This window comes from Neoarius graeffei, chromosome 1 (assembly GCF_027579695.1).
Source record: "Neoarius graeffei isolate fNeoGra1 chromosome 1, fNeoGra1.pri, whole genome shotgun sequence".
Classification (NCBI taxonomy): Eukaryota; Metazoa; Chordata; class Actinopteri; order Siluriformes; family Ariidae; genus Neoarius; species Neoarius graeffei.
Window position 1 is genome coordinate 110,383,701 of NC_083569.1, and position 26,910 is coordinate 110,410,610.

A 26,910-nucleotide genomic window follows, 5' to 3' on the forward strand; every position below is an offset into this window, starting at 1 on the left:
CTCCATCCAAGACCTGTACCTGTCAGGAAATGGGCAGGTAACTCCCTGTAGACCCATCACACCCTGGTCACAAATTGTTTAAACTTCTCCCCTCTGGGAGACGCTACAGAACACTGTATGCAAAAACAACCAGACACAAGAACAGTTTTTTCCCTCAGGCTGTCTCTGTGATGAACAGCTACTGTAAAACCAGACTCAAATATCAGTAACATCAACACCGTCATTCTGTGCACACTGTATATTTATATTTATTAAGTCATCCTTGCACTATGCACCATTTTGCACCAAAAGGTTAAAATATATATAAAACCACTGCTTGTGCATAGGGCCCAGAATTTGGTGCTACACCCCTGGACACAGACAACCATTCACACCTACTGTTGATTTAGAGGCACCAGTTAACCTAACCTGCATGTCTTTGGACTGTGGGGGAGCACCTGGAGGAAACCCACGCGGACAGCATGCAAACTCCGCACAGAAAGGCCCTCGCCGGCCACAGGGCTCGAACCTGGACCTTCTTGCTGTGAGGCGACAGCGCAAACCACTACACGGTGCCACCCCACAGTGAATTATGTGACCAAAAAATACTGTTGTCTGTGTGAATGAATGAAAGCAAGAAAGAGAAATATACAAAATATAAGAGAAAAACTGAAATAATCTCCTTAAAAAGAGTTATCGTAGTAAAAGAGTCGTTCAAAAATGAGCAGAGACTGTGGAAAAGGGAAAAAACACTAACAATGAAGGGAAGCGCTGTAAAGATATGTAAGGAATGGGGGTAAAGTGAAGAAAATAAGAGGAGATAATGAAAGGAGGAAAAGAGTCAGGAGATACTTTTCTTGGTGCATGTTCGATCAGATACGACGGTTTAACACACAAGCCGAATACACAGGATGAGAGTGGTAAGATGGCGGCCAGATGAGCTCTCCAGATTTCAACGTTTAAATACACGCGATGGGTGTGGTAATATGGCGGCCAGACGGCTTCACTCGTCTGTCCAGAGCAGCTATTTTGTGGGCGGGGTCCAAAGACGTAAAATCGTCCTGACGTAAAATCCTGTATCTTGATTGGCTCGCTGTGCTTGACAACGGGCTGTACAAAACATTGTTGAAAAAAAAATGGCGGCGGGCAACGCTTATAGCTGCTAGAACAATAAACCCGATAATTAGCGAAAATATTTCTTCTGTGTTCCGAAACAGCGGCTACACAACCTGGGAACAGGTCAGACTGTAGAAACTCTCGCCTTTAGGGGAAATTCGGTTGTTTGTGAGACTGTTTTGACTCAGGCCACGCAAACCGATTAAAGGTCAGAGACAAAGGTTTTCAATTTATGCACATCTGTTAAAGGTCCCATGGCATGAAATTTTCACTTTCTGAGGTTTTTTAACGTTAAAATGAGTTCCTCTGACCTTCTTAAGTCACCCCAGTGGCTAGAAATGTTATAATGTGTAAACCAAACTATGCCCACCCTTTGTCAACATTTGAGAATGGCGCGTCAAAATGGCGCGTTGATAGGCTCTTTCCTTTACTACGTCAGCAAGGGAGATGATCCCCACGCTCCCCCTCTGGATTCCCACCCACTGTATGGATTGCCCGCCCAGCTCAAAAGTTGCCACCATAGACACGTCACTTCAATTTTGTAGTGAGGAGACCATAGAGGACACAACAACATGGCACCGCCTAAGCGAGCGAAGCATGGAAATTGCGCTGTACATGGATGTGACAACACAGAAAGGAGTCTGTTTTTACTGCCGACGGGAGAGCCCCTGAAGACGCAGTGGCTTAATTTTATTTACTCCAATAATACACCGTCGAGTCTACCTAATACGGTGTATGTTTGTCGGAAGCATTTTCCTGATGAATGTTTCCACAACTTGGGACAGTACAGGGCAGGTTTTGCACATCAGCTGTCACTGAAGCCTGGGTCCGTACCAAGCATCCCTGCCGCATCAGCCACAAACACCGAACAAGTAAGTGTATAACTGTTAAGTCGTTTTGCCGTGTTTTAAAATCGGTGCGTTAGCCTTGCAATGGCTACATTAGCTGTGCAGCTAACCGCTTCCTGCAGTTAGCCAGGTACTCTGCGCTACAAAACCAAAAAGCATGCAGCATGCTCTGTTAAACTGAGTTTAGTCTGGAAATTGACTGTAACTTATGAGCTTATGTTTGACTATTGCTCTGCAATGCATGTCTTCTGTTGGATAAGCGATATGTTGCTGTAGTTGCTGCTTCTATCCTCTTTGGTTATGGAGTGCGTGTTCAAGCCTAGGGTATTATACGTTCGTAAACTACCACTCCGAACACTCTCACTCTCTGTTCTCTGTGTCACGTTGAGTTTACGAAAGGAGTCCGAGGGAGAACGGGGTTTTGTCTTAGCAGCGTGGCTACAGGCGCTGATAGCAGCGAGTATGTGTGTGCACGCAAACACTATACTACTATACTATACTACTAGTGTTGTACACACATTTTCCCACTCCCTTATTTAGACTTGTGAAGTCGGACTCTGGGTCAAAAGCGAAAGCTTGGACTGTTGCTTGACCTGCCATTGCTACTGTTCACACACAGGTAGCATGCCTGCAGCTTGGTCAAGCCCCTCCCCCCATGGCCCGCCCCCACCCTCTACCCTTCCCCGCCTCCCACCCTCTACCCTTCCCCGCCTCCATGCTTCTCATTAGCAAAACGACGCACTGGGAAAAGGGCTGAAATGGAGCTTTCTCCTAGGAGGCTATATCTACGTGCCGAGGGTTCATTTCGAGAAAGGCTGCGGATATAACATCCGGAAACCTCCACGAGCCCGTTTAAAGCATCAACAAACCACCATGCCATGGGTCCTTTAATCCTGGCTTTTTTTGAAATACCATAGTTCAGTCCGAGTTGCATGTGAAAATGTTCTTCTACCCCCATTCCCTGTAGTAGCCTGTGAAAGAAAACAGACGGAAGAACGAGCGAATCAGAACAAGCCCTACGAACATACGTAAGTTCGAAAATTAGAAGAAAGTTCGGATTGAAGCGCAAGGAGAGATAGCAGAGCCCATCTCGTCAGTAGCTAACGAAGAGGACCTAACAGCAAGCTGAACACATGGCTGAACAAGTTCGTGCCTGTGTTATTTGTGGCAGTAACACATCAACATTGCATGTCTTGCCCAAGAAAAAAGAGCTGAAGAAGAAATGGTTGGAATTTATCTTTGGAACACCACCAGCGAAGTATAATGCAGCGTTAGTCCTGTGTTCTGATCATTTCAACCACAGTGACTTTATAAACTTTGGTGCCTTCAGAAGTGGTTTTTCTTCAAGGTTGTTTTTAACACCTGGATCTGTACCGTCAAGACGATCGACCACCGGCTCACAAGCTGTGAGTAAAACATGAACTTTTTGTTACAAAATAGCATGTTCATATTCTCCACGTTAGCATGCATGACATGGTCACAAGCTAGGCTGTTACACTCATAGGCTATCTATGACCACACTAGCTCGCTAGCTTCTACCCAGAGACGTAACTTGTTTAATCTACAGTCTTTTATCCGAAGATAAGCGTTAAACCACGAATTCTAATGATGGCAACCATATCTTATGTAGCATAGCATAGTTTAATATATAGATTTAGGCACTGCCTAAAAGCGGAGCTCCCATCTGTTTCTGGGTTGTAGAATTTTCTTATATCATAGCCAGTCTCTTTGTTTTATTTCTTTACTGGCTAGCACTGGCCACTAGGCGGTGCGTATGACTGGTAATTACTAACACTGGCCACTAGGCGGTGCGCATGACTGGTAATTACTAACGCTGGCCACGAGCCGGTGCGTATGACCGGTGGTACACGGACAAACCACAAAAAAATCGACTCGATGGGTTTACCATTTTTTTTGATACCCCTTTTCCACCAAATCAGTTCCAGGGCTGGTTCGGGGCCAGTGCTGGTGCTGGTTCTCAACTCGTTCAACTTGTGAGCCAGCTGAGAACCAGTTTGCTTTTCCATAGCTCGGGGTGCTAAGCGGAGCCACGTCAGTTACGTCGCTGTATACGTCAGTTACGTCGCTGCGTTTGTATAAACCTTGGCGTGGACATCGTAGCAACAACAACACTGAGAAGAAGAAGAAGCAGCTTGCTATTGTTGTTGGTCTTAACAACTCCGCCCCCCTGCTGACATAAGCGGTTCTTTCCTCTGGCCCAGCAGAGAGTTGGTGCTAGCCTGGAACCGGTTTTTCTGGCCCCAGAGCCAGTTCTTTGTCAGTGGAAACAGAAAACCCGGTTCCAAACTAAGCACTGGCCCCGAACCAGCACTGGAACTGCTTTGGTGGAAAAGGGGCATAAGTTATGGTGCTCCGCTTCGAGCTCCGCTAATAGTGCAAGGACATTGTTCTCGTCTAAACAGAGAAAACCAAGAGCACCCACTGGAGGCAGCGTCACAGTGCTGTTAGCCAGTCAGAGGTAACACATTTACATGTCATGAATATTAATGAGTAAGAGCTGAAATCCTGTCGTTCTCTCCCCACCCACTCCTCCACCAAACTAGAACAGCCTGAAACAGGAGCACCACAGCATTTTTTTCACCAATACCGGCTCACGGCATTCATTCATACTAGAGACCACTGCAAAATGAATGAAAAAACGATGCAATGAGACCTTTAATTTTCACATCTTCACGTGGTTAGCTGTTCAGGTTAACTTGGCGAAGCGAGGCAGTTTAAATGATATTAGGGATGTGATGGGGCATACAAGTTGTGTAAATAATATGTATGTACTAGTTTCTGGAATTTTTGTTTCATATGTACACAAGTATCTGGATGTCTGCATAAAAATGAGCAGCGTGAAGACCATAGCAAAACAGTTCTGTGGTATTTCTTTTACTTCACTATTCCATATTAACGTGCCCATTTTGAGAAATTTCCCAGGCCACCATTACAGATTCTCCTGACATCTATACCTATACCAAACTTGTGTACAAATCCCAAATCTTAGGTCTGTATCTCTAAAGGTTTTGAAACTACAGCCTTTTAAAATTTTAATTAATTTCATACACTTTGCTGAACGAGCCTGTCGGTCCCATTTCTCACATTTCATAGCTTTGATGTGGCATGTACAGCTCTGTGTGACTCAAGCTCACTTTTTGTGTAGAACTAAAAAGAAATGCAGTCAGATCAGGTGTATGTTTTATGCACTTTTCGTCCTACAAGGTTCTGAAAATGGCCGAAGCTTCAAAACGTTACAAAACGGCTCCCCTTTGAGTGTGTCTCACTTAAACATGATGCTAAATAAGGCTTACTAGAGTTTTCTTTCCTGTCATTTATGATGTATTAGACCAGGTGTAAGCAGTAAGTGTATTTATTACTGTTATCAGAATGTCAGAATAATTTTTGACGTGCTCAATTTACACGTTTCCTCAAAATTGACCATGTAGGCAGTTAACCATCATTTTCATATTTTCACCGCCCCAAGATGGTGGCGCAACCAGTGTTCACACATCAGGCTCCATCTCAGTGAGCACAGGTTCACCCCAGGGATGTGTTCTGAACCCTTTGCTCTTCGCCTTTCTGACCCGTGACAGTACAGCCGGTCTCGGCAGCAACCACATCATCAAGTTTGCTGAGGACACTACAGTAGTGTGTCTCATCACCAAAAGCGACAAGACCGCTGGCAGCGTGGTGCAAAAAACACAACCTCTTACTGAATGTCAACAAGACCAAGGAAAGTCATGGACTTCAGGCCATTATTAAAAAATGTTCTGTTTCCGGTCCACCGGCTGGGTGAGTGCCGTTTGTGCGGGTGAAATTTTTTTTTTTTTTAATGCCGGTTTTTCGACATTTTTTTTCGGGTTCGTAAATCTAAAATCGAACTTGACATTTACACATTCCCAGGGCTTTCCACTAAGGCTCATACTAGCCAGCTATGACAAATAAGTAGCCAGCCAGGGGGTAAACACAAAACTAGAGATGACAATTCCCCTGTGGGAAATGGTGAGAGTGCTGCAGGGCGCGTATCGCAGGCTATGAGGCTCCGATGCTCTGAGCCTGTGTGTGTGTGAGAGAGAGAGCAGCCCCGCCCCTCTATGCACCCTGAGTGGAGCTCGTCACCTTGGTAACGGTGCTCAGGTGCAGGAAAGTGACACAATATGACAAGCAAAGAGCGCTTTTTCTCAGAGTTCCCTCTCCTCGAACAACGGGGATTTACACGGAAACGAAAGGAGCTATTCACAAAATTCTTGCACATTGAGCGCTACAAGGCTCCCATAAACACATTGATGTAATTTTTTGTCCCTAGTGTAAAAAATGAGGACACTAGAGCGAGTTAAAAACAAGTAACATTTCTGATTTCAGAGCGCAGCCACGTTTATAATGGGAGTCTATGGGGCAGCGCGCCTGTCCTCTCCTTACTTTCAGGCTTCTCATTCAAAAACTGTAAATCCTATCGCTCAGGTAGACACATTGTGTGAATCAAGACAAGTGTGACTACAACTTTTGAGAAAATTGTGTGTGTAGAGTGAAAATTGTGGCTGAAAACACAGTTTAAATGAGAAAGTTTGAGCTACTTTTTCAAGCTCTCTACACTCTAACTTAACGAGCTCCACTGAAGTGTAACGCCATAGACACCCATTATAAAGTCTGAATTTCTCCAGATTTGCTCATGGTGTTTGATCTGTGACTGATCAAAAAGTATAGAACCTAGCAAAAAAAGTTGAATGGCAGATCCACACAGGAGAAGTTTGTCTCAGTTTTAAAGTTTGAATCATGTCTCTAAGTGAAAGCATGCCAGAGCAGCGGATGTTTGAAAAACATTGAAAATGTGTGATTTTTTTCAATTAATTCCATAGAAAATGAATGGGAAATTGTGTGATTTTTTTTTTTTTTTTCGCGACCATGTCGCGAAAAAAATCATAGAATGCTGAACAAAGTAATAGCATAGCGAGTCTGATCGAGCCGCACGTTTTGATGTATTGTCTGTGTGTGATGTACGGTTATTGGGTTATTCGAAATCAAAATTTGTACAGAAGATGAAAAATGGAAGAACAAGAGTTTGCTGTGCTTTGCTCCCTATATGGGAGTCAATAGTTTGCAATGCATAGCACTGCATCACTAATAATAAACTCCTGTGCACGCAGTTCCCAGGATTAAAGGTATTTTCCACAGACCATTTATTTATTCACTTTATTCAAATACAAAGTAAAATGGCAGTAAATCATCTTTCTTTTCTTGCGTATTGCATCATGAGGTGTTCCTGGCTTGTAAATCTCTTATTTTCGGTGCATGACACATTCACGCAACTGAGCATGCTATGAATTAACAACAACAACGGTCTGCAGTGGTGGCTACACAAACACTCAGCAAACATTTCTCCATTTGTGTATGAAAATACACTCCAACGATTCAGTTTGGTTTCATTTACAACCAACGGTGTCTTTTGATGCCAGCACGTAATTGAACGAGAGAAGACTGGTTTACCGGAGACAAAATAAGCGTTATCTCTGCTTCTGTTCCCTCCGATGTCGCCTCTGACGGCCCCGACACACTACTGCCTCCACCGAGTGCGTGCGCACACACTGCATGTCAGGGCCACGGATGAGTTACTCTCCCTTGATCAATGAAGTTGGCGGGGAATTTGTGGTTATTATCGGTACAAACAGCGCGAATCACAACTTAAATGAGTGCGGTTCAGTTTGACATTATTGTCAGTCCGTTAGATAAACATTTAATTTTATTAAAATCGAAAATTAATACTTGGAGCCTGTGGGCTACAAAAATAATAGTCATTAAAGTAGCCGGCTGGACTTAATTGTGTAGTCGGCTTTATGGCCGGCAGCCGGTGCTTGTGAAAAGCCCTGTCGAATCAGGTCTGCGCATGTGCCGTGCGGCACAAAAAAATGGCAGCCACCATGAAGGAAGGAGATCCGGAGTTTTCAAACATTTGCTTAAGTGTGAAATCGCAAAATGGTATTCTAGCGAACAACAAAATAGTAAAGATTCAGAAAAACAAATCATTCAGTGATCATTTTAATAGTGTAATTTCATCCGAACTAGGCCTAACGGTCGATTTAGAACTACAAAAAGTCCGTGTGTTGGACATTTTAAGTACCTTTGTAAAAGTTTTGCAAATGTTGCAGTCAGCATTTAAAATGCTAACTTAAAGTTTTTGTACAAGTTTCAGTTGATTAAACTGTCATTTTATTAAATGTGTCTGCTTTTGTAATAAAGTACTGAAAGAAAAAGCAAACACAGCATTGCGATTTCTTATCCATCCATAAAAAAATTTTTTTTTTAAAAATCCCTCCCTCCCTACTGAAAATTTTTTTGCTCACCCGGTGGACAGGAAACTGATTTTTTTTTAAGGATGGCCTCAGGAAGGCCTGTGCAGAGCATGACCCCGCCACTGACCATAGGTGGCGAAGCTCTCAAGACTGTCAACACCATCAAGTTCCTGACACTTGGACAACAATAATAAATAAAGTTACTGCTTGCACATGGTCTAATGTGTCACAAATGACAGGAAAGAAAACTCTGAGTGCTTTATCAAGCATAGTGTTTGAATGAGATGCTCTTAAAGGAGTGTCCTTTTGTTATGTTTTGAAATTTTAGCCATTTTCAGAGCCTTGCAGGAGGAAAAGTACAGAAGATACGTTTGAACTGATTACATTTTTGAATGTAGCCCTCATCACATAGTCATGAAGTTTGAAAACTTCATGATTATGAAAAGTATGCTGTACACACCATATCAAAATAGCTATGAATGTCAAAAGTGGGACTGACGGGCTTGTTCAGTGAAGTGCATACAATTTAATTTAAGTTTCCAAACTGTTCGAGATACAGACCTAATATTTGGGGTTTCTCCATAGGTTTGCTATGACCTGTAAAAACTACTTGCGAGCAACCACATTTGGTGTGCAGTACATTTTACAGTCTTTTCATGTCACTTTGGTAGAAAAAAACACTTTAATTTTTGTGGCAAGAATCTGTGTAAAAGTTTTCAGAAGTTTTATGTGAAAGCCTCAACTGATCTTGAAGGTACGTTGTTTGGGTTATTTTACATCAAAGTTGGTGTTATTTATGCATCTGCTTTTTGCTTTTTGTTCATCTTTCTTCCAGAGTACATTACAGACCTTGTTGGGTAACCATGCTGGTTGCCAAACAGACCCACCCAGCCGATCATCTCAGGGTACACAGCTCTCCTTGCATACACTAAGCCCTCATGTTCGAAGCAAAGGTTTGTGTTGTCGGTAATTTAATTTGTTTATATGCTTCTAAAAGCGTATTAAAAGCTTCCTATGTTTAGTTGTGACTCCATCAAACTGGTGGTGTTTTTTGTGAACAAAAGTAACCATCTTGCCAAATTTCTTCACCCCAGTTCTGTCCTGTTAGGCTACGTTTACATTAGACCGTATCTGTCTCGTTTTCTTCGCGGATGCACTGTCCGTTTACATTAAACCGCCTGGAAACGCCGGGAAACGGGAATCCGCCAGCGTCCACGTATTCAATCCAGATCGTGTCAGCTCCGGTGCTGTGTAAACATTGAGAATACGCGGATACGCTGTGCTGAGCTCTAGCTGGCATCTCATTGGACAACGTCACTGTGACATCCACCTTCCTGATTCGCTGGCGTTGGTCATGTGACGCGACTGCTGAAAAACGGCGCGGACTTCTGCCTTGTATCACCTTTCATTAAAGAGTATAAAAGTATGAAAATACTGCAAATACTGATGCAAATACTGCCCATTGTGTAGTTATGATTTGTCTTTAGGCTTGCCATCCTTCCACTTGCAAGTAGTAAGTGATGTGCGCTGGGATCACACACACAGCGGCTCAGTCCCGAATCGTGGCTTGTGCACTTCACTCGCGCGCTGTGTGAGCTGCGCAGGGCCGGAGTGCGCACCCTCCAGAGGGCACTCGCTGTTCAGGGCGGAGTGATTTGGAGCGCAGGATGCCTGCGGAGCCGAGCGTATCCATGTATTGGCGTTGCTATGTGCACACAAATCGTGTATTGGTGTTGCTGTGTGCACACTAATCGTTTTAAAAACGTTAATCTGATATTCTGCTGATACGGTCTAATGTAAACATGGGCTTAAATTATGACACATTGACATGTTAATGATCAGACATTCTAGTCTGTCGTTACTCTGTAATGACCAGTCTATCACCAGTGAGCGGCTCGTTGGTTTTACTATTATACCAGTGGAATGACTCATTTCACCACTAGACATGGATAGTGTCGTAATATTTATATGCTAGTATTTAAAATGGTCATGGAAACAAAATGCAATGTCTAAAGAATGGCTGTGTTTTTCTTTAGGTACACAAGTTTCAGGTTCTGTAAGTGTGGAGGTTGGCACGACTACCACAGACGCACCTTGGACCACAAGTTGTCCGCTGGCATCCCCACCATTCAAGGCTCCGAGGCCAGCAAAAAGATCTCAGATTGATGTAGAGGAGGAAGACGTGGGAGATCTTTCCACAGAGGTCCCTGAACCACTGGCTCCCACCGATGATCCTGTCGAGTCCATCACAGTTACAATAGAATTGTCACAGTTTTCGTGAGTGCATTAGCATTTTCTTTTCACACAGATGACTGACTGAGGATATTTCTCTCTCAGATGATCTACCCTTTTATTGAAGGCCTGTACTGAAAGGAGTTATTCTTTATATCATTTGTTATAAACAGAGCCACATCTGCATCCACCTTTGAGTACCCCATGACTTCTTATTAGCACTTGCATTGTTTGAAAAACAAGGTTTGTGTCCAAATTTGAATATTAACTTTATTCAAATTATGAAGTTAATACGATTGCCCAGTTAAAAGCCATTCTGCAAGAAATGTATTCTGAGGTATTGCCTGAAAGCCGCAAGGGTCTAAAACAATATAGTTGTAAAATATTTTTACCTTGAAGGAGATTTGAACATATGACAGTTTAGTATAAACAAACTACACATCAAGTAGTTCAAAATGAAGTCATTCAAATTTTCAGTATTTTATGCCCACCCTTGAATATCCCCAAATCGCTTTTTTTTTTTTCTCTCCTCCTCCAATCCCCAATCTGGAGGGGCTGCAGTTCAACAACAATACTTTATTTTTGTCTTATTCTGATTGTCTAATTGGCAATGAGCCAAGCCATGAAGGGGGACTTTCAGCAGAAAAGATATTGATTGCTAGCAGTTCATTTAAGTATTGCTGTGGTGAAGAGAGGACCTAAGCTTCTTTACACATAGCATGGGTCCTGTAATATTATGATTTACATGTAGGTGGAATACACACTGTTTGGCCCCCCCCAAAAAAAGTCACGCACACTAAGATTTCACTGGACTGCCTTGATCTCTGATTTTGGCTTGCATTCACCGTGGCATTGTTTTGACATTATACAGTGTCGTCATGGGGCAGGACAAAGTTCCGTGCGACCTTAGCCTGCTACGGGGAGTTGGACGCCCCCGCCCCCCAGAGTCTGGGGTCGTACCTTTGGCAAGTACGAGCAACCCCCTAGCCACCCCTGTCAGGGTTACGACAAACCAAACACCCAGCTATGGATTTAGCCCCACTGCCTTGTGGGAAACTTGGTGAGAGTGCAAGGCTAAGGGAGTTAACCCTAACAGAAAATCCGGGATGGGGCTCCGAAGGCGGTTGTATGGCAACACTTTCCATCTCCCGGCAGCTCCTGCATCCTAACTCTTCCCCAGCCGTCTTGACGATGTCTTGCCACTGGACACGAAGGGTCTGGACGAGAGAGTGAGGCTGACTCTTCGCAAATCTCCCTCACTATAAACAAAGTCACGCGCCAGTCATGATGTCAACTTGATCAACACCCGCATAAGTCCTGCGGCGATAGGGGAGTGGTGAAGCAGCAGGTGTGGAGTCACTGGAAGCTGCAGTCACAATCCTGCACATAGGCGGCTCAGGCTATAGGGTCGTTCCCCACTGGACAAGAAGCAGCAGTGGAGTCCGGCAGCCTCCTGAGATGACCGAGCAGCCCTTTTTAGGATCACTCTGCTTGCCTCCACAGCATGAGGATGGGGCTAGAAAAGGTGCCCTAAAGATAGTCTGCTTCATCTACCCTGGCCAGAATACCGCGCCTGGCGGGGATCCCATATAGCGGTCGACATACAAAGAATACGAGAAGAATTCCACTCACCTTAGCATCCTGGAATGTACGCACATTACTCGACTCAGCTCTGTCCCAAGGACCAGAAAGAAGAACAGCTCTTGTAGCTAGAGAACTTGCACGCTACAAAGTCGACATCACTGCATTAAGCAAAACGCGCTTAGCCGATAAGGGTCAACTCACAGAAACTGGTGGCAGGTACACCTTTTGGAGTGGGCGTAGCAAGAAAGAGCGTCGTGAAGCTGGTGTCGGTTTCGCCATCAGATCCGAAATCGTAAGAAAGCTCGACAACATTCCACAAGGCCTCAATGACCGGCTCATGAAAATGCAGCTCCCCCTAGAGAAAGGCAAGAAAGCCACACTGATCAGTGCTTACGGTCCCACTACGACTAACCCTGAAGAGACCAAAGACAAGTTCTATGAAGAACTCGATGCTCTAATCACTGCAGTCCCACAGTCTGAGAAGCTCATCATCCTAGGTGACTTTAATGCTCGTGTTGGCACTGACTACAAGGTGTGGGATCGAGTGATTGGAAAACATGGCATAGGGAAATGTAACAGCAATGGCCACCTTCTATTGAGGACGTGTGCCACGCACAACCTTATTGTCACCAACACCTTGTTCCGCTTGCCTACCCGAAACAAAACCTCATGGATGCACCCCCGTTCCAAGCACTGGCACCTCATTGACTATGTCATCGTCAGGGCTTGTGACAGATGAGATGTACGAGTAACCAGGGCCATGTGCGGTGCTGACTGCTGGACTGACCACAGACTCATTGTTTCAAAGCTTAATCTCCATATCCCACCCAAAAGAAGACCACAGGGACAAAGAGTCGTCAAGAGGGTAAATGTAACCAAACTGAAAGATACCACAGCAGCGCAGGAGCTTAAGAACGCTCTCGATCACCAGCTCCCTGAGCCTCCTGGCACCTTAGAAGCTGACATCGAGGCAGCGTGGGCGTCTTTCAGGGATACAGTTCACTCAACGGCGTATGGGGTTTTGGGGCCAACCACAAAAAAACATCAAGATTGGTTCGACGAGAGCGACAAGGAAATCAATGAACTGCTGGATGTGAAACATCGTCTCCTCAGAGTCCACCAGAGCGACCCTTCATGCCCATCAAAGAAGGCCGCCTTTGCCGACATCCGTAATAAGATCAGAGCCAAGCTTCGAAGCATGCAAGACTGCTGGCTCAGTGCCAAGGCTGATGAAATCCAAAGGTACGCGGATCAGCACGACACCAAGCGTTTCTACGACTCATTGAAAGCAGTATACGGACCCAAGTCCTCAGGAGCATCACCCCTCCTTTCAGCAGACGGTTCAACTTTGCTCACTGATAAGAACCAAATCCTAGAGCGCTGAGCTGAACATTTCAACAATGTGCTCAACCGTCCTTCAGCTATCAATGACGAGGCAATTCAGCATCTACCGCAGGTGCCAATTAACTCTGCACTTAACACTCTCCCCTCGGTCGTGGAAGTTGCGAAAGCCGAGGTGTACAAGACAGGCGGACCCGTCCTGCTGAACAGGCTTGTCAGCCTCTACCACATCATGTGGGAACAAGAACAACTTCCCCAGGAGTTCAAAGACGCCTCCATTGTCCACATTTTCAAACACAAAGGTAAACGTCAGTGCTGTGACAACCATCGTGGGATCTCCCTCCTCTCCATCGCAGGGAAGATCTTGGCCCGTGTCATGCTAAACCGCCTGTTGCTTCACCTGGAGCAAGAGGACCTTCTCCCCGAGAGTCAGTGCAGCTATCGTGCAGGACGCGGCACAATCGACATGATCTTTGCTGCACACCAGCTTCAGGAGAAGTGCATTGAACAATATCAAGATCTCTACACTACCTTTGTTGACCTGACCAAAGCGTTTGACACTGTAAGCAGAGATGGCCTTTGGAAGATCATGGCCAAGTTTGGTTGCCCCGAAAAGTTCATTACCATGGTACGCCAATTCCATGATGGTATGATGGCCCATGTTCTTGATGATGGAAACTCATCGGATGACTTCCCAGTAACCAATGGAGTCAAGCAAGGCTGTGTCCTGGCCCCGACCCTGTTCAGTATGATGTTCTCGGCCATGCTAATTGATGCATTCAGAGATTCCAACAACGGCATACACATCAAATACCGGTGCGATGGGAAATTGTACAACTCAAGGCGTCTGCAAGCTGTTACCAAAGTAAAGGAGACAGTGATCAGAGACCTCCTTTTTGCTGATGACTGCGCTCTTAATGTGCTGACAGAGCCGGACATGCAACTGCTGATGGACAAGTTTTCTGGTGCCTGTGACAACTTTGGGCTCACCATCAGCATCAAGAAAACAGAGGTCATGTATCAGCCCACCCCCGGAGTCCAACATCACGACCCTGCCATCACTGTAAAAGGGAAGTGCTTAAAATTGACTGGTGAATTCACCTATCTGGGTAGCACATTAACAAATAAGGCCAACCTAGATGCCGAAGTCAACTGCAGAATTGCGAAAGCTAGTGCCGCTTTCGGGAGACTTCGTAGAACCATCTGGGAGAGAACAGGCATTCACATCAACACTAAACTAAAGGTGTACAAAGCGGTCGTTCTTACAACCTTACTGTACGGCTGTGAAACATGGACACTCTACCGTCGCCATGAAAAGCAAATCAACAGAAAATCCTTAACATTCGATGGCAGGATAGAGTCCCCGATACAGCGGTATTGCAGCGTACAAACATGCAAAGTTCCATCACCATGATGCGCAGGGCCCAAGTCAGATGGGCCGGTCACCTAACGCGCATGACAGACAGCAGAATTCCCAAGCAGCTGTTCTATGGAGAATTATCTGTGGGCAAATGCAAAGCCGGGGGGCAACGGAAACGATACAAAGACACACTTAAGGCCTCTCTGAAGGACTTTGCAATCGATGTCAATGCGTGGGAAACCCTCGCGCTCAACCGCTCAACTTGGCGGCGCACCATCTTGAATGGCGCAACCTTTTCCGAGTCCAACAGGATTGGGGCGGCCGTGGAGAAGAGAAAGAAAAGGAAGGAGAAGGAGTCATTTCGGCAGCCAACCATTAGGTGCGAAACCTGCGGGCGACTATTTCGTGCCAGGATAGGGCTCATTAGCCACATGCAAACACACAAACTCAATTGACATCTTGGTCATCTTCACTTGTGAAGGACGAACGTCGGATTTTCATCCAGAGGTGCATTAATTTTTCGCCAAGATCGTGTCATGATGGCAGGAAAGTCGAACCACTCTGAAAATCTTCTCCAGCACATCCGAGAGACTTTCAGAGGGGTTAAGGTCAGGACTTTGTGGTGGCCAAATTATATGTGAAAATGATTCTTTGTTTCCTCATGATTCCTGAACCGCTCTTTCACAATTTGAGTCAATAAATCCTGACATTGTCATCCTGGCAAATGCCTGTGCCATCAGAGGAGAAAAAAATCCATTGATGGTCCTTCAGGTAGTCAGCAGACTTGAATTTATTGCCCTATAACATTCCTGATCCTTAACCTGACTGACTGAAGCAACCCCAGATCTGCCTCCAGAGGCTTGTACAGTGGACACTATGCGCGATGGGTGCATCGTTTCATGTGCTTCCCTTCTTACCCTGAAATGCCCATCGCTCAGGAATAGGCGCAATCTGGACTCGTCAGACCACATGACTTTTTTCCGTTGCTCCGGACTCCAATCTTTATGTTCCCCAGCAAACTGAATCCTTGTCTACTAATTAGTCTGAATAACAAGTGTGGAGTGTTACAGATGGGAATTTGAATAAATGCAATAAAAACAAATTTTTAGATTGTAGGTATTGTATTTAAAACTGTATTGATGTGCCAGAAGCCAAACCATGCATGCAGGTCAAAAAGGATCCAACAGTGGAGTCTGCTTCATTAACACAATAACCTATTGCCATGTTTGTGTTCAGCAAACAAGCAAGTTATTAAAACCAAGAAGTACACTCAAAAGAAGTGGATATAGAAACCACTTGAGGGGATTAGATCCTTACACGCTAACAAGGAAGGATTTTTCTTACAAAAGAAAAATTTACCACCTAAATTTGACATTAGCAGAATAAAATTCTCATAACCATAACTAAATACAAATACAATAATTATGCGTACTATTAATTAACTTAATGTGAAGATAAATAACAGATAATCCAACAGATATTAAGGGCTTGTTTTTTCAAAAGATTGTGTATATTTTAGTCTTTTGTATTTGTAAATGCACTACCCCACCTGCTCTGCTGATCAACTTATTGTGTTTAAATAAAGTTATTCATTCATTAGGAGTTGGAAAATTTTCCATCCGTTGAGTTCCCTGACATCTCAGATGCCCCTTTTCCACCAAAGCAGTTCCAGGGCTGGTTCGGGGCCAGTGCTTAGTTTGGAACCAGGTTTTCTGTTTCCACTGATAAAGAACTGGCTCTGGGGCCAGAAAAACCGGTTCCAGGCTAGCACCAACTCTCTGCTGGGCCAGAGGAAAGAACCGCTTACGTCAGCGGGGGGTGGAGTTGTTAAGACCAACAACAATAACAAAACCGTGAAAGATCACCATTTTTAAGCGACAAGAAGCAGCAGCTGTACAAATGCGAAGTCATCCATTATTATTGTTGTTGTTGCTGCTGCTGCTTCTTCCGTGTTGTTTTTGCGTCGATATTCGCACCAAGGTTTATGCAAACGTAGCAACATAACTGACGTATACAGCGACGTAATGACATGGCTTCCCTTAGCACCGCGAGCTATGGAAAAGCAAACTGGTTCTCAGCTGGCTCGCAAGTTGAACGAGTTGTGAACCAGCACCAGCACTGGCCCCAAACCAGCCCTGGAACTGATTTGGCGGAAAAGGGGTAAAAGTACCTGGTGCTGCAGACATCATTCTGCACGGACATGCAGATGAAAACCTGGAAGAGCATGGAGGCATATAAAAAGTTGTATGTGGGTGGGTTAAAAATCTGGGGATCAGGACACAAGATAAATCCTGTATCGTTTTTGCCTGGGTAAATAAAGAGTTTCTGGGCTTTTTATCCACGTCTTTGAGATGGTTGCTAGGACGCTACAAGTTTTGGTATCGGGTGTAAAAAAACGACTGCTGCTCAATTCCCAATCCTCCCTGCTCTTCTCTTCCAGCAGGCATCACAGATCCATATACCTGTAATTACCCACAAATGTATCTCTCTGCGTGTGCGATCTCCAGTCACTTTTGACTGCTGAGAATCCCCTGATCACAGATGCTACTTGAGAGGGGGATGGTAAACACGGTATGCACCACTTTAAGAACACGCACACAAATGCGCATATGCACCTGAAGTGAGCCAATCAGAATTGCCGTTACAAATTGGAAAGAAAGAACCAAAATGATGATCGCAGGGGAGGCATGGATGCTGGTTAATATGTCTTGTTTTTTGTAATGTACTCCCTCGAAAATCATTTTTGTGCTTAAAGAAACCAACCATAGGTGAGCCCAAACGGGCCCAGCTTGCTAAAATATTTCTGCCCGAACGTCTTGGTCAGGTAAATCAGGCATTCGGGCAATGCCTGGTGTTGAGGCAAGGCATACAGGAGAAAATATCAGTTTATTAAATGCAGAGCACATGTTTAATCAAGTGCAAAGGCATTCACTAACATCATTAATATGAAAATAGGACACTATGTACAAACTCATTTCCAGAAAAGTTTGGATATTTCCCAAAATACAATAGAAAGAAAGATCTGTCATTTGTTACTTTACATGAACCTTTATTTAACTGACAAAAGCACAAAGAAAAGATTTTCAAAAGTTTTACTGACCAACTTAATTGTATTTTGTAAACGCAAACAAAGTTAGAATTTGATGCCTAAAACACGCTCAAAAAAAGTTGGGACAGAGGCAAAATAAGAGAACATTTTATAGAATATTCAAGTAACACCATTTTGGAAGATTCCACAATAAGCAGGCTAATTGGGAACATGATTGGATATAAAATGAGCAGCACCAAAAACTCAGTCTTTACAAGCAAGGATGGAGCATGGCTCACTGCTTTGTGCCAAAATTTGTGAGAGAATTGTTAGTCAATTCAAAAAGAACATTTCTCAGTGCAAGATATTGGGTCTTCCAAAATCTTCAGGACATATTTGTGAAAAGATTCAGAGAATTTGGAGGTATCTCAGTGTGTAAAGGGCGAGGTCGGAAACCATCGCTGAATGTGCGTGACCTTCGAGCCCTCAAGTGGCACTGCCTGAAAAACCATCATGGTAATGTGACAAATATAGCCACGTGGGCTCAGGAGTACTTTGAAAAATCGTTGTCACTTAACACAGTCCATTGCTGCATTCAGAAATGCAATTTGAAACTATTACACAAAGAGGAGGCCATTCATCAGTTCTGTGCAGAAATTCCACCGATTTCTCTGGGCCTGAACTCATCTCAGATGGATGGAAAGACAGTGGAAACGTGTGCTGTGGTCAGAGGAGTCCACATTTCAGCTTGCTTTTGGGAAAACCAGACATAGACTTGTCTGTGCCAAAGTGAACATGACCATCCAGTTTGTTATCAGAGAAGGGTGCAAAAGCCAGCATCTGTGATGGAATGTACCTTGATTAGGATGACCTGTGAAAGTCTCATACCTGCTTTCATCATGCCAAAACTCAATTTTTGCAACAGCCTCCTATTTGGACGACCATCGTCTGAAATTGGCAAACTCCAGCATGTGCAAAATTCTGCCACAAGAGTGGTGGTTAGAGCAAAGAAGAGCGATCACATTTCTCTCATCTTAAAACATTGTCACTGGTCACCCATAAGAGCAAGAATTGATTTCAAGCTCCTTCTCTTAACATACAGATGTCTCAAATATCAAGCACCAGAGTGCATTAAAGAACTCTTGACAAGCCTCAACATAAATTTAAGATCATCGAACCAAAGTCTGCTCACAGTACCATCATCAAACTCTGAGCTACTGTAGTATGTCTCTGACGTAGGAGGAATACTGAAGCACTGACAAGCGGGAAATTGTCAACACAGACTTTTTTACTATTTTTGTTGTTTTTCAGCTTTACTACACTCATTCACTTACTCTCACACACAAGTACTCTGGTCGGGAGAGACCTTGCCTCTTTGCCCTTGCCCTCCTTTTCTTTCCTCAGTCATCAGTGCAACAGACACACACACACACTAATTGACAACAGGTGTAATGACTTTGGCACTTACCTTCCCTGGCCCTGCCCTCAATTCACAAACTGATACTTGAGCACGCCCCTGCTGCCACATGCCCCCCCCATTGGGATAAAAAGTCTGCCACCACCATCTGCACCCGAGGCCTGTGGACCACCTCAAATGTAAAAGGCTGGAGGTCTAGATATCAATGGGTGATCGGCACTTTGGTATCTTTCATGTGGTGGAGCCACTGGAGTGGCGCATGGTCTGAAAAGAGGGTGAAAGGGCACCCCAGCAGGTAGTACCGTAGGATGAGGACCACCCACTTGATGGCCAGGCACTCCTGTCTGAAAAATAAAATGGAGAGAGAAGTTATGGGAGTGTGAAAGTGGCCCCCCACACAGTGCAGCTATTACCTTGGTGAAGGTCTGTCGTCACTGCTCCGTCCACTGGACCAGATCTGGTGCTCCCTTTTTAGTGAGATTAGTGGGCGGCACGGTGGTGTAGTGGTTAGCACAGTCGCCTTACAGCAAGAAGGTTCCGGGTTTGAACCCAGCGGCCGGCGAGGGCCTTTCTGTGTGGAGTTTACATGTTCTCCCCGTGTCTGCGTGGGTTTCCTCTGGGTGCTCCGGTTTCCCCCACAATCCAAAGGCATGCAGTTAGGTTGACGTGGGGCGGCCTTGGGCTGAGGTACCCTTGAGCAAGGTACCTGACCCCTGATTGCTCCCCGGGCACTCTGGTGTGGCTGCCCACTGCTGTGAGTGTGTACGTGTGTTCACTGCTTCAGATGGGTTAAATGCAGAGGATGAATTTCACTGTGCTTGAAGTGTGTATGTGATGAATAAAGGTTTCTTCTTCTTCAGTCAGTGAGCTAGTGATGTCCAAATAGTTAGCTATGAACCTGCCAGCCCCAGGAGCTGCCTCACCCCCTTTTTGGTTTTGGGCCTCGGGCAGGCCACAATCGCTGCAGTCTTGTCAATTTGGGGATGCACCTGCTCATGACCCAACTGGGAACCTGGATACCGTACTTTCACCTGTCCAATCGCACACACTCTTCCGGGTTAGCTGTGAAGTCTGCACACCTCAGTGACTCCAGGATGGCCCTAAGGTGTTCTCGGTGCCACAGCCAATTATTGCTATATATAATGATGTCATTTAAATAGGCCGTGGCATGGGGGCGGAGCATTTTGTCCATGAGCTGGTGGAACGTTGCGGGAGCGCCAAAAATCCAAAAGGAAGCGTGACAAATTGGTGTGAGCTAAACGGTGTGGAAAAGGCTGTTTTGTCATGGGATCTACCTTTCTGTTTGTTAAATCCAGTTTCGAATAAAAGCAAACGGTGCCTTATTGATCAAGCAGTTCATCAATGTGAGGTGTTTGGTATGTGTCGGGGGGGGGGGTTGTGTGTGTGTTCGGGAAAACTGTATGGGCGGCTACGCACCACCACCCCTGGGGAGATCTCAGTGTGGTGTTCCATGAGATGAGTGCAGCTGGCAAGGGGTGAGAACATGTCGGAAAATTCTATTTGCAATCTGGCAAGCTCTCTGAGTTGGTCCGGTGAAAGGTGGTCTCCACAGGGGACTGGAGTGGCTTGAGTGGTACTTTCGTTTTTACCTCTAGCCCCAGCTCCACCCTTTCCAAAACTATGGACACCAGTGCCACGGGGACCCCCCTCGTTCCAGTGTTCTAACAGATTGAGGTGGTATATTTGTAGCGCCCTGTGCCTATCTGTTCGCCTCACCTCATAGTCAATGTCCCTGATTCACCATATGATCTCAAAGGGCCCTTGCCACTTGAACAATTTTGAGCTTGAAATGGGCAATAATATGAGTACTTTATCTCCCAGTGTGAACCCTAATACGTGTCCTTGTTGTACAGCCCGGCTTGACATTCTCGTGCCTGCCATAAATCCTCCTTGGTTGAGTGAGTGTGTGGAGCTTTATGCACAGGTCAAGAACATATTGAATTTTTTGTTTTTACTATTTGAAGGTCCCTCCTCCCAGTTTTCCTGGAGGACGTCCAAAATGCTGTGAGGCTTATGCCTGTATAATCATTCAAATGGGGAAAATCCTGTGGAGGCTTGCGGGACCTCTCATATTGTGAATAACAGGGCCTCAAGCCATTTATCCCAATTACATCCATCTTCGCTTACAAATTTACAAATTAAGTTTTGAAGTGTTTGAATCGTTCTACCAAGCCATCTGTTTGTGGGTGATAGATGCTGGTGTGAATGGATTTAATCCCAATAACTCAGAAAGCTCACGAAGTGCGCGTGACAGAAATGTAGTGCCTTGGTCAGTCCGGACTTCTTTGGAAATCCTGACTCGGGGGAGAATTTTAAACAGTGTCTTTTCTACATTACACGCGGAAATGTTACGCAGCGGGACTGCTTCCAGATATCGCATTGCATAGTTCACTAGGGCTAAAATAAAGCAATATCCCCATGCTGACCAATCTAATGGCCCAATGAGATCTATGCCAATTCTTTCGAAGGGGGTCTCGATCAGAGGAAGAGGGCGCAAGGGTGCTTTTGGAGTGGCCACTAGATTCACCACTTGACATTCGTGGGATGCCGCACACCAGCGACGGACATTCCCGCAAATTCCTGCCCAATAAAAGCAGGCCATTATTTGGTCAAGTGTCTTATCCTGACCGAAGTGTCCGGCCATTGGATTAAAGTGAGCCGCATGGAATGAGTTCGCTACGGCTGTTTGGGATTAATAACTGGATTATTTGTTCACTGGTTTGAGTGTCCTGCGTCACTCGGTATAGTCTATCTTTAATAATTGCAAAGTATGGGAAGGAGGGTGTTGCATTTGGCTGGAGAGTCTGATCATCGATTACTCTCCCTTGGTTAAAGGCATGACGCAGAGTCTTGTCTTGCACTTGTTCTCACAGGAAATCCTTGAGGGAATCCCCGAGAGAGAGAGAGAGAGAGAGAGAGAGGAGGAGCAGGCTGCTCCCTGCTCCTCGCATCACCCAGACGTGGTGTTGATGTGGATGGCTGAGACGGCTTCCCCAGTCAATGCTACACCATAATCCCCTCATGACGTTATTGCAGGACCTGCCCACTACTACACATTCCATTAAATTACTACACGTTCCAGAATTAGTGGGTGGGTGAGGCATGGGCTAACCACTGCTTCGACACTATGCTTTTTCCCCTGAAATAGAATGTGGATGGACACGAGTGGATATTTGTGAACATCCCCATGTACACACACAATTTTCACCACTTGTGCTTTCTCCAATGCCTCCCCTTGAACAAGGTTTTGGTGGACTGAGGTCTGATTACAGCCAGAATCCACCAATGTATCATCCCCTTGAATACTCCCCAGTATGTGATACGCCCCAGCCCAATTGAGGGCAGTCTCTGGTGTCAGGGATCCAGACCATAGCTCCCACCTCCAGTGCAGAGCACTGACCCTGGAGATGTCTGGGTTCCCCACAGTGCAAGCATACCAGCCCAGGCTTCACCTCTGCACTGGCGATTTGTGGATCACTCACCTGGGGGAGAGAAGACAGACACAGAAGGGAAAGAAAGGAGGGGGACACCACAGGTGCGGTGAGCCAACTGCAGGGGGTCCAGCCCCCGTTTCCATGGTGGCTGAAACCAGGAGAGGTGATTGGTGGGTGTGTTCTGGGGAACGGTTGACATGTTGCAGGATGGCTTGCTTCAAGTCAACGTAATAAAGCTGACTGCCAGCAGGAAGCTGCTGCATGGTGAGCTGGGCTTCGCCAGACAGCAGCGGTAGTAAATGAGCCATGTGTTGCTTGACCGGCCACCCCCACGCTTTGGCCGCTTGCTCAAAGAGCGCGATGAAGGCTTCTGGGTCATCATGCAGCCCCATCTTCATTAGCGCAATGTGGGGGTGGGTTTGCAGTGGTGGCATTTGAGGATCCTGCCTACACAAGCAGGTGCCAGAATGCCTGGTGATCTTCTTGCTGGGCCAGCAGCAAGGCTTCAAAGCCTTGTTCTTGCTCTTTCCGAAGGGTGATCAGGGCTTGGTGCTGGCTCTGTTGGGTGGCAGCAAGGGCATGGATGAGGTCCTTGAGTGCCAAGGACTCCATGGAGTGGTTCCCTTCAGTATCCTGGGTTTCGGCTCCACTGTAGCATGTCTCTGACATGGGAGGAATACTGAAGTGCTGATAGGTGGGAAATTGTCAACACAGGCTTTATTTTTACTAATTTTGTTGCTTTTCAGCTTTACTAAGCTCATTCACTTGTACTCACACACAGACAGGTGATCTGGTTGCGAGAGACCTCATCTCTTTGCTCTCTTTCTTTCCTTCATCACTGCAACAGACACAAACAACATTAATTGACAACAGGTGTAATGACTTTGTCACTCATCTTCCCTGGCCTCACCCTTGATTCACAAACTAACGCTTGAACACGACTCTGCTGCCACAACTACAAAGACGGAGCCTTTATGGTTTGCGCCCCAAGACTTTGCAATTCAATTCCAATTCACAACCACATTGCAGACAGTTTAAACAACTTTCAATCCCTGCTTGAGACATTTGTTTACAAAATACTGTTAATTTGAGGGGTTTTTTTTCCTAAGTTTGGAAGTGCACTGAGACTTAGTGTGGGGCTCCTAAAGCCATTTTTTTATTATTATTTCATCTCATTATCTGTAGCCGCTTTATCCTGTTCTACAGGGTCGCAGGCAAGCTGGAGCCTATCCCAGCTGACTACGGGCGAAAGGTGGGGTACACCCTGGACAAGTTGCCAGGTCATCACAGGGCTTTATTATTATTATTATTATTATTAAAGGATCTGTGACCTACCAGTTGAGAATCACTGGTTTCGAGCCATAGAAAAGTTAAGGTTTGTGGATGTAACATTTAATTCAATATGAAACTCAGAACAGCGTGTTAAATTTCACAAATGTATTTGACAGAGGGCTCAAACTTCAGATTTGTTCATTTGGTGTGTAAAGGAACATTTAGTGGCAGAATTAAGAAAATCTGAGGCCAAAGGACATGGGTCATGAGTTGACTTGGCGCAGTTTGACCTTTTTGTTTTTGGTTCCAAAATGTACTGATTGTTTTCTCCCTGTTTCTTTTCAGGAGTACTGAGGTGATGGTGAACACGCAATGTTTGCTGGAGCTTTTCCAGTTCTGCTGGTTTTGTCAGAGAGAGTGCTGTACTACCATTGAGGGCAACGAGAAGCTGTCTTCAATCACACAGGACTGCCAGAGTTGTGGCTACCACAGAGACTGGAGGAGTCATCCTCCCACAAGTTTATTGAGTGATGAAGAAGCAAGCCTTTCAGAAGAAGAAGAGAATAAGAAAAGAAAGAGGAAGTCTGATAGTTCAGATGAGTGGGAGCCATGTTTAGATGAAGAGGCCACGGACTCTGATGTGTCCATGGATGAAGACCTGTTCACAGCTTTAAAGGAGGATGGTGAGGGTGAACTTGTGGTGTGGTGTACACAATGTGAGACCGAGGCCTCGCTCTCCTGTTCTGTCCTTCAACACAAAAAAGTATTCTGCTGTTCTCAGTGCAGTGCAGGTGACGACGTTCAAACACACAATTTTGAAACCCTGCCTCTTCAGTTTGATGATGTTGCCAGTTTTCAGACACATGTTGAACAGGAGCACAGAGCCAAACCATTCAATATACTGTGTCAGGATTGTGGCAAGTTTGTTAGAGCAAATAAAGAGCATGTCTGTGAACACAAAATCAAATTAATCGTCTGTTCAGACTGCGGGAAAAGGTTCCTCACTGAGGTCGGCTTAAAGACGCACTACAATCAGCTCCATTCGGATTATGATCATCCCTGTAAATACTGTCTGAAGGTCTTCAAAACCAAGTCTGCAAAACTGGAACATGAGCAGACTCATCCTAAAGAATCTCAACCATACAGCTGTCCAGATTGTTCACAGAAGTTTAGCAGGATTCACAAACGCAATAAACATATTAAGTCCCACCGAGGTCCACATAAATGTGTGTGTGATGTCTGCAAGAAAGGCTTTAGGACTATTACCAAGTTGAGGAGGCATAAACTCATCCACTCTGGTGAAAAGCCTTTCAAATGCCAAGTGTGTGAGCATTCCTTTAACCAACTAGCAAACCTCACCTCCCACATGCGCGTCCACACTGGAGAGAAACCTTTCTCGTGTGAGCAATGTGGAGAGTCATTCAGTCACAACGTCAGTCTGAAGAACCACAAGCAACGACACCATGACTCTGGTTTGACTCAGGAGGAAGAAATAATGAGTGACCGAGAGGAAGGCGATGTATAAATGGTGGCAGTTCTGCAGTAAAGCTTTGGTTAATAATTCATGAGGAAAAATGATGTCTGAAGTCCTACATCTATAAATGTTATTAGATTAGATAAAACTTTATTGATCCCTTTGGGAGGGTTCCCTCAGGGAAATAAAATTTCCAGTAGCATCATTACAGGATAAACAGAGAATAGAAAATAGAGAAAACTTCTAGATAAATTAAGTTTTTACATGTACAAATATAAAAAAAAATTTTTTAAAGATATGGAAAAAAGTCTATTAAAGCCTAGGTCACAACCGGACGTACGATTTTTTGGCCGTGCAATTTTTGGCGTTTCCCAAATCACTTTTTTTTTGTTGTTGTTTTGTTTTGTTTTTTGTTTTTTTTTCGTGGAGAAAGATGCGCGTTGGCCATAAATTTGTCTTGCAACCTAAAAAAAAACGTAAGCGCCCGTAGAGTTTGTTTGGCATGACAAAGAACCTCTGCGGCTCGAAAATCAGCACGTCACACGCGCGCTCTCCATGTGTTTCTTGTGTTTTTTGCACGTAGACCGGCCATAGGAGCACGTACGGCCGGTTGTGACCGAGGCTTAAGAAGGATGCAGATATTTACTCAGTCAACAAGCTTTAATTTTTAATTCACAGACCCGTTTTCAACCTTATAAAGCCTGCCTTGTCAAAACTGCCACGTAGTCTTCTCCTGTTATTTGTATCATACAGACTCTGCTGTCTCTCTTGCCGACACAATAAACAGAAGTTACGGAACCATTCCTGGAAGAATTTTTTTTTTTAATTTCAAAAAAGTGGTTCAACATGACCATTTTACACATTTTATAAATAACAGTTATGTTGCAGCCAAATCACAGCACTGCTGACGTTCAGGACAACAGCTCTCATGTTTGTGGGATATTGCTGGTCGATGTTCATGATTTTGTATTGGTTTATTTATTAACATAGGACATTACTCACCCAAAGCAGACATTTAGTTAACATGATACAAACATGAAAAGCATAACAAACAAGATCAACTGTGAGCTACTGCTCACTTACGTATCCCCCCGCTCTTGCTTGTGTCAGAATGCAAGCAATCGAAGGAATAGAGGGCTACCGCATGACGTCACCGCGCCGCGAGATTTTGTTAGGCGCCATATTGGAAGACCAAGTACATGCACTCACAATATAAAACAAAGTACGAGCGAGAGTAAAGTGATACGATGGCTGATAATTCTGGTTATGTGAGTACATTACCAGCTGCAGAAAGGGCATGGTATGTGGAGAAACTCGCTGTGATTGATGGGTTTGACCCAATATAAGACTTGCGGCAAGGGAGAATGGAAACATAAGGAGGACCTGACACCAATTCTGCCATCTGTTTGCTACCCAGACATTGTAAACTATTTGTTGTTTACACCCAGTGCCTACACTCAGTGTTCGAACTATGCTGATATTTTCGGGGGTCCCTTTTTTTCCCTTGGGGGGGG

At 44.9% G+C, this 26,910-nt stretch overlaps 1 protein-coding gene across 4 annotated transcripts; it reads left to right on the top strand.

Annotated features, from left to right (window-relative positions):
- The first annotated feature begins 1,044 nt into the window (after window positions 1–1,044).
- On the top strand, window positions 1,045–26,194 carry LOC132881863 (zinc finger protein 43-like). Of its 4 annotated transcripts, none has more exons than XM_060914873.1 (5): window positions 1,048–1,303; window positions 2,911–3,349; window positions 9,069–9,186; window positions 10,270–10,510; window positions 24,268–26,194. In XM_060914873.1, exons 2-5 carry the CDS (start codon window positions 3,077–3,079, stop codon window positions 25,445–25,447), a joined length of 1,812 nt encoding a protein of 603 aa, XP_060770856.1. In that variant the 5' UTR covers window positions 1,048–1,303; window positions 2,911–3,076; the 3' UTR covers window positions 25,448–26,194. The 4 variants fall into 4 exon arrangements, with proteins under 4 accessions (XP_060770838.1, XP_060770856.1, XP_060770864.1 ...); XM_060914881.1 differs by having other exon boundaries at window positions 2,914–3,349; XM_060914855.1 differs by lacking the exon at window positions 2,911–3,349 and having other exon boundaries at window positions 1,045–1,967.
- Window positions 26,195–26,910: the final 716 nt, after the last annotated feature.

What these genes read in the sequence shown, in the direction of transcription:
- LOC132881863 (XM_060914855.1), top strand. Translation starts at nt 1,668, where the DNA reads ATGGCACCGCCTAAGCGAGCGAAGCATGGAAATTGCGCTGTACATGGA. An exon ending in CCCTCATGTTCGAAGCAAAG is followed by an intron (nt 9,187 to 10,269) that starts GTTTGTGTTGTC and finishes GTTTTTCTTTAG; the next exon opens with GTACACAAGTTTCAGGTTCT. An exon ending in ATAGAATTGTCACAGTTTTC is followed by an intron (nt 10,511 to 24,267) that starts GTGAGTGCATTA and finishes GTTTCTTTTCAG; the next exon opens with GAGTACTGAGGTGATGGTGA.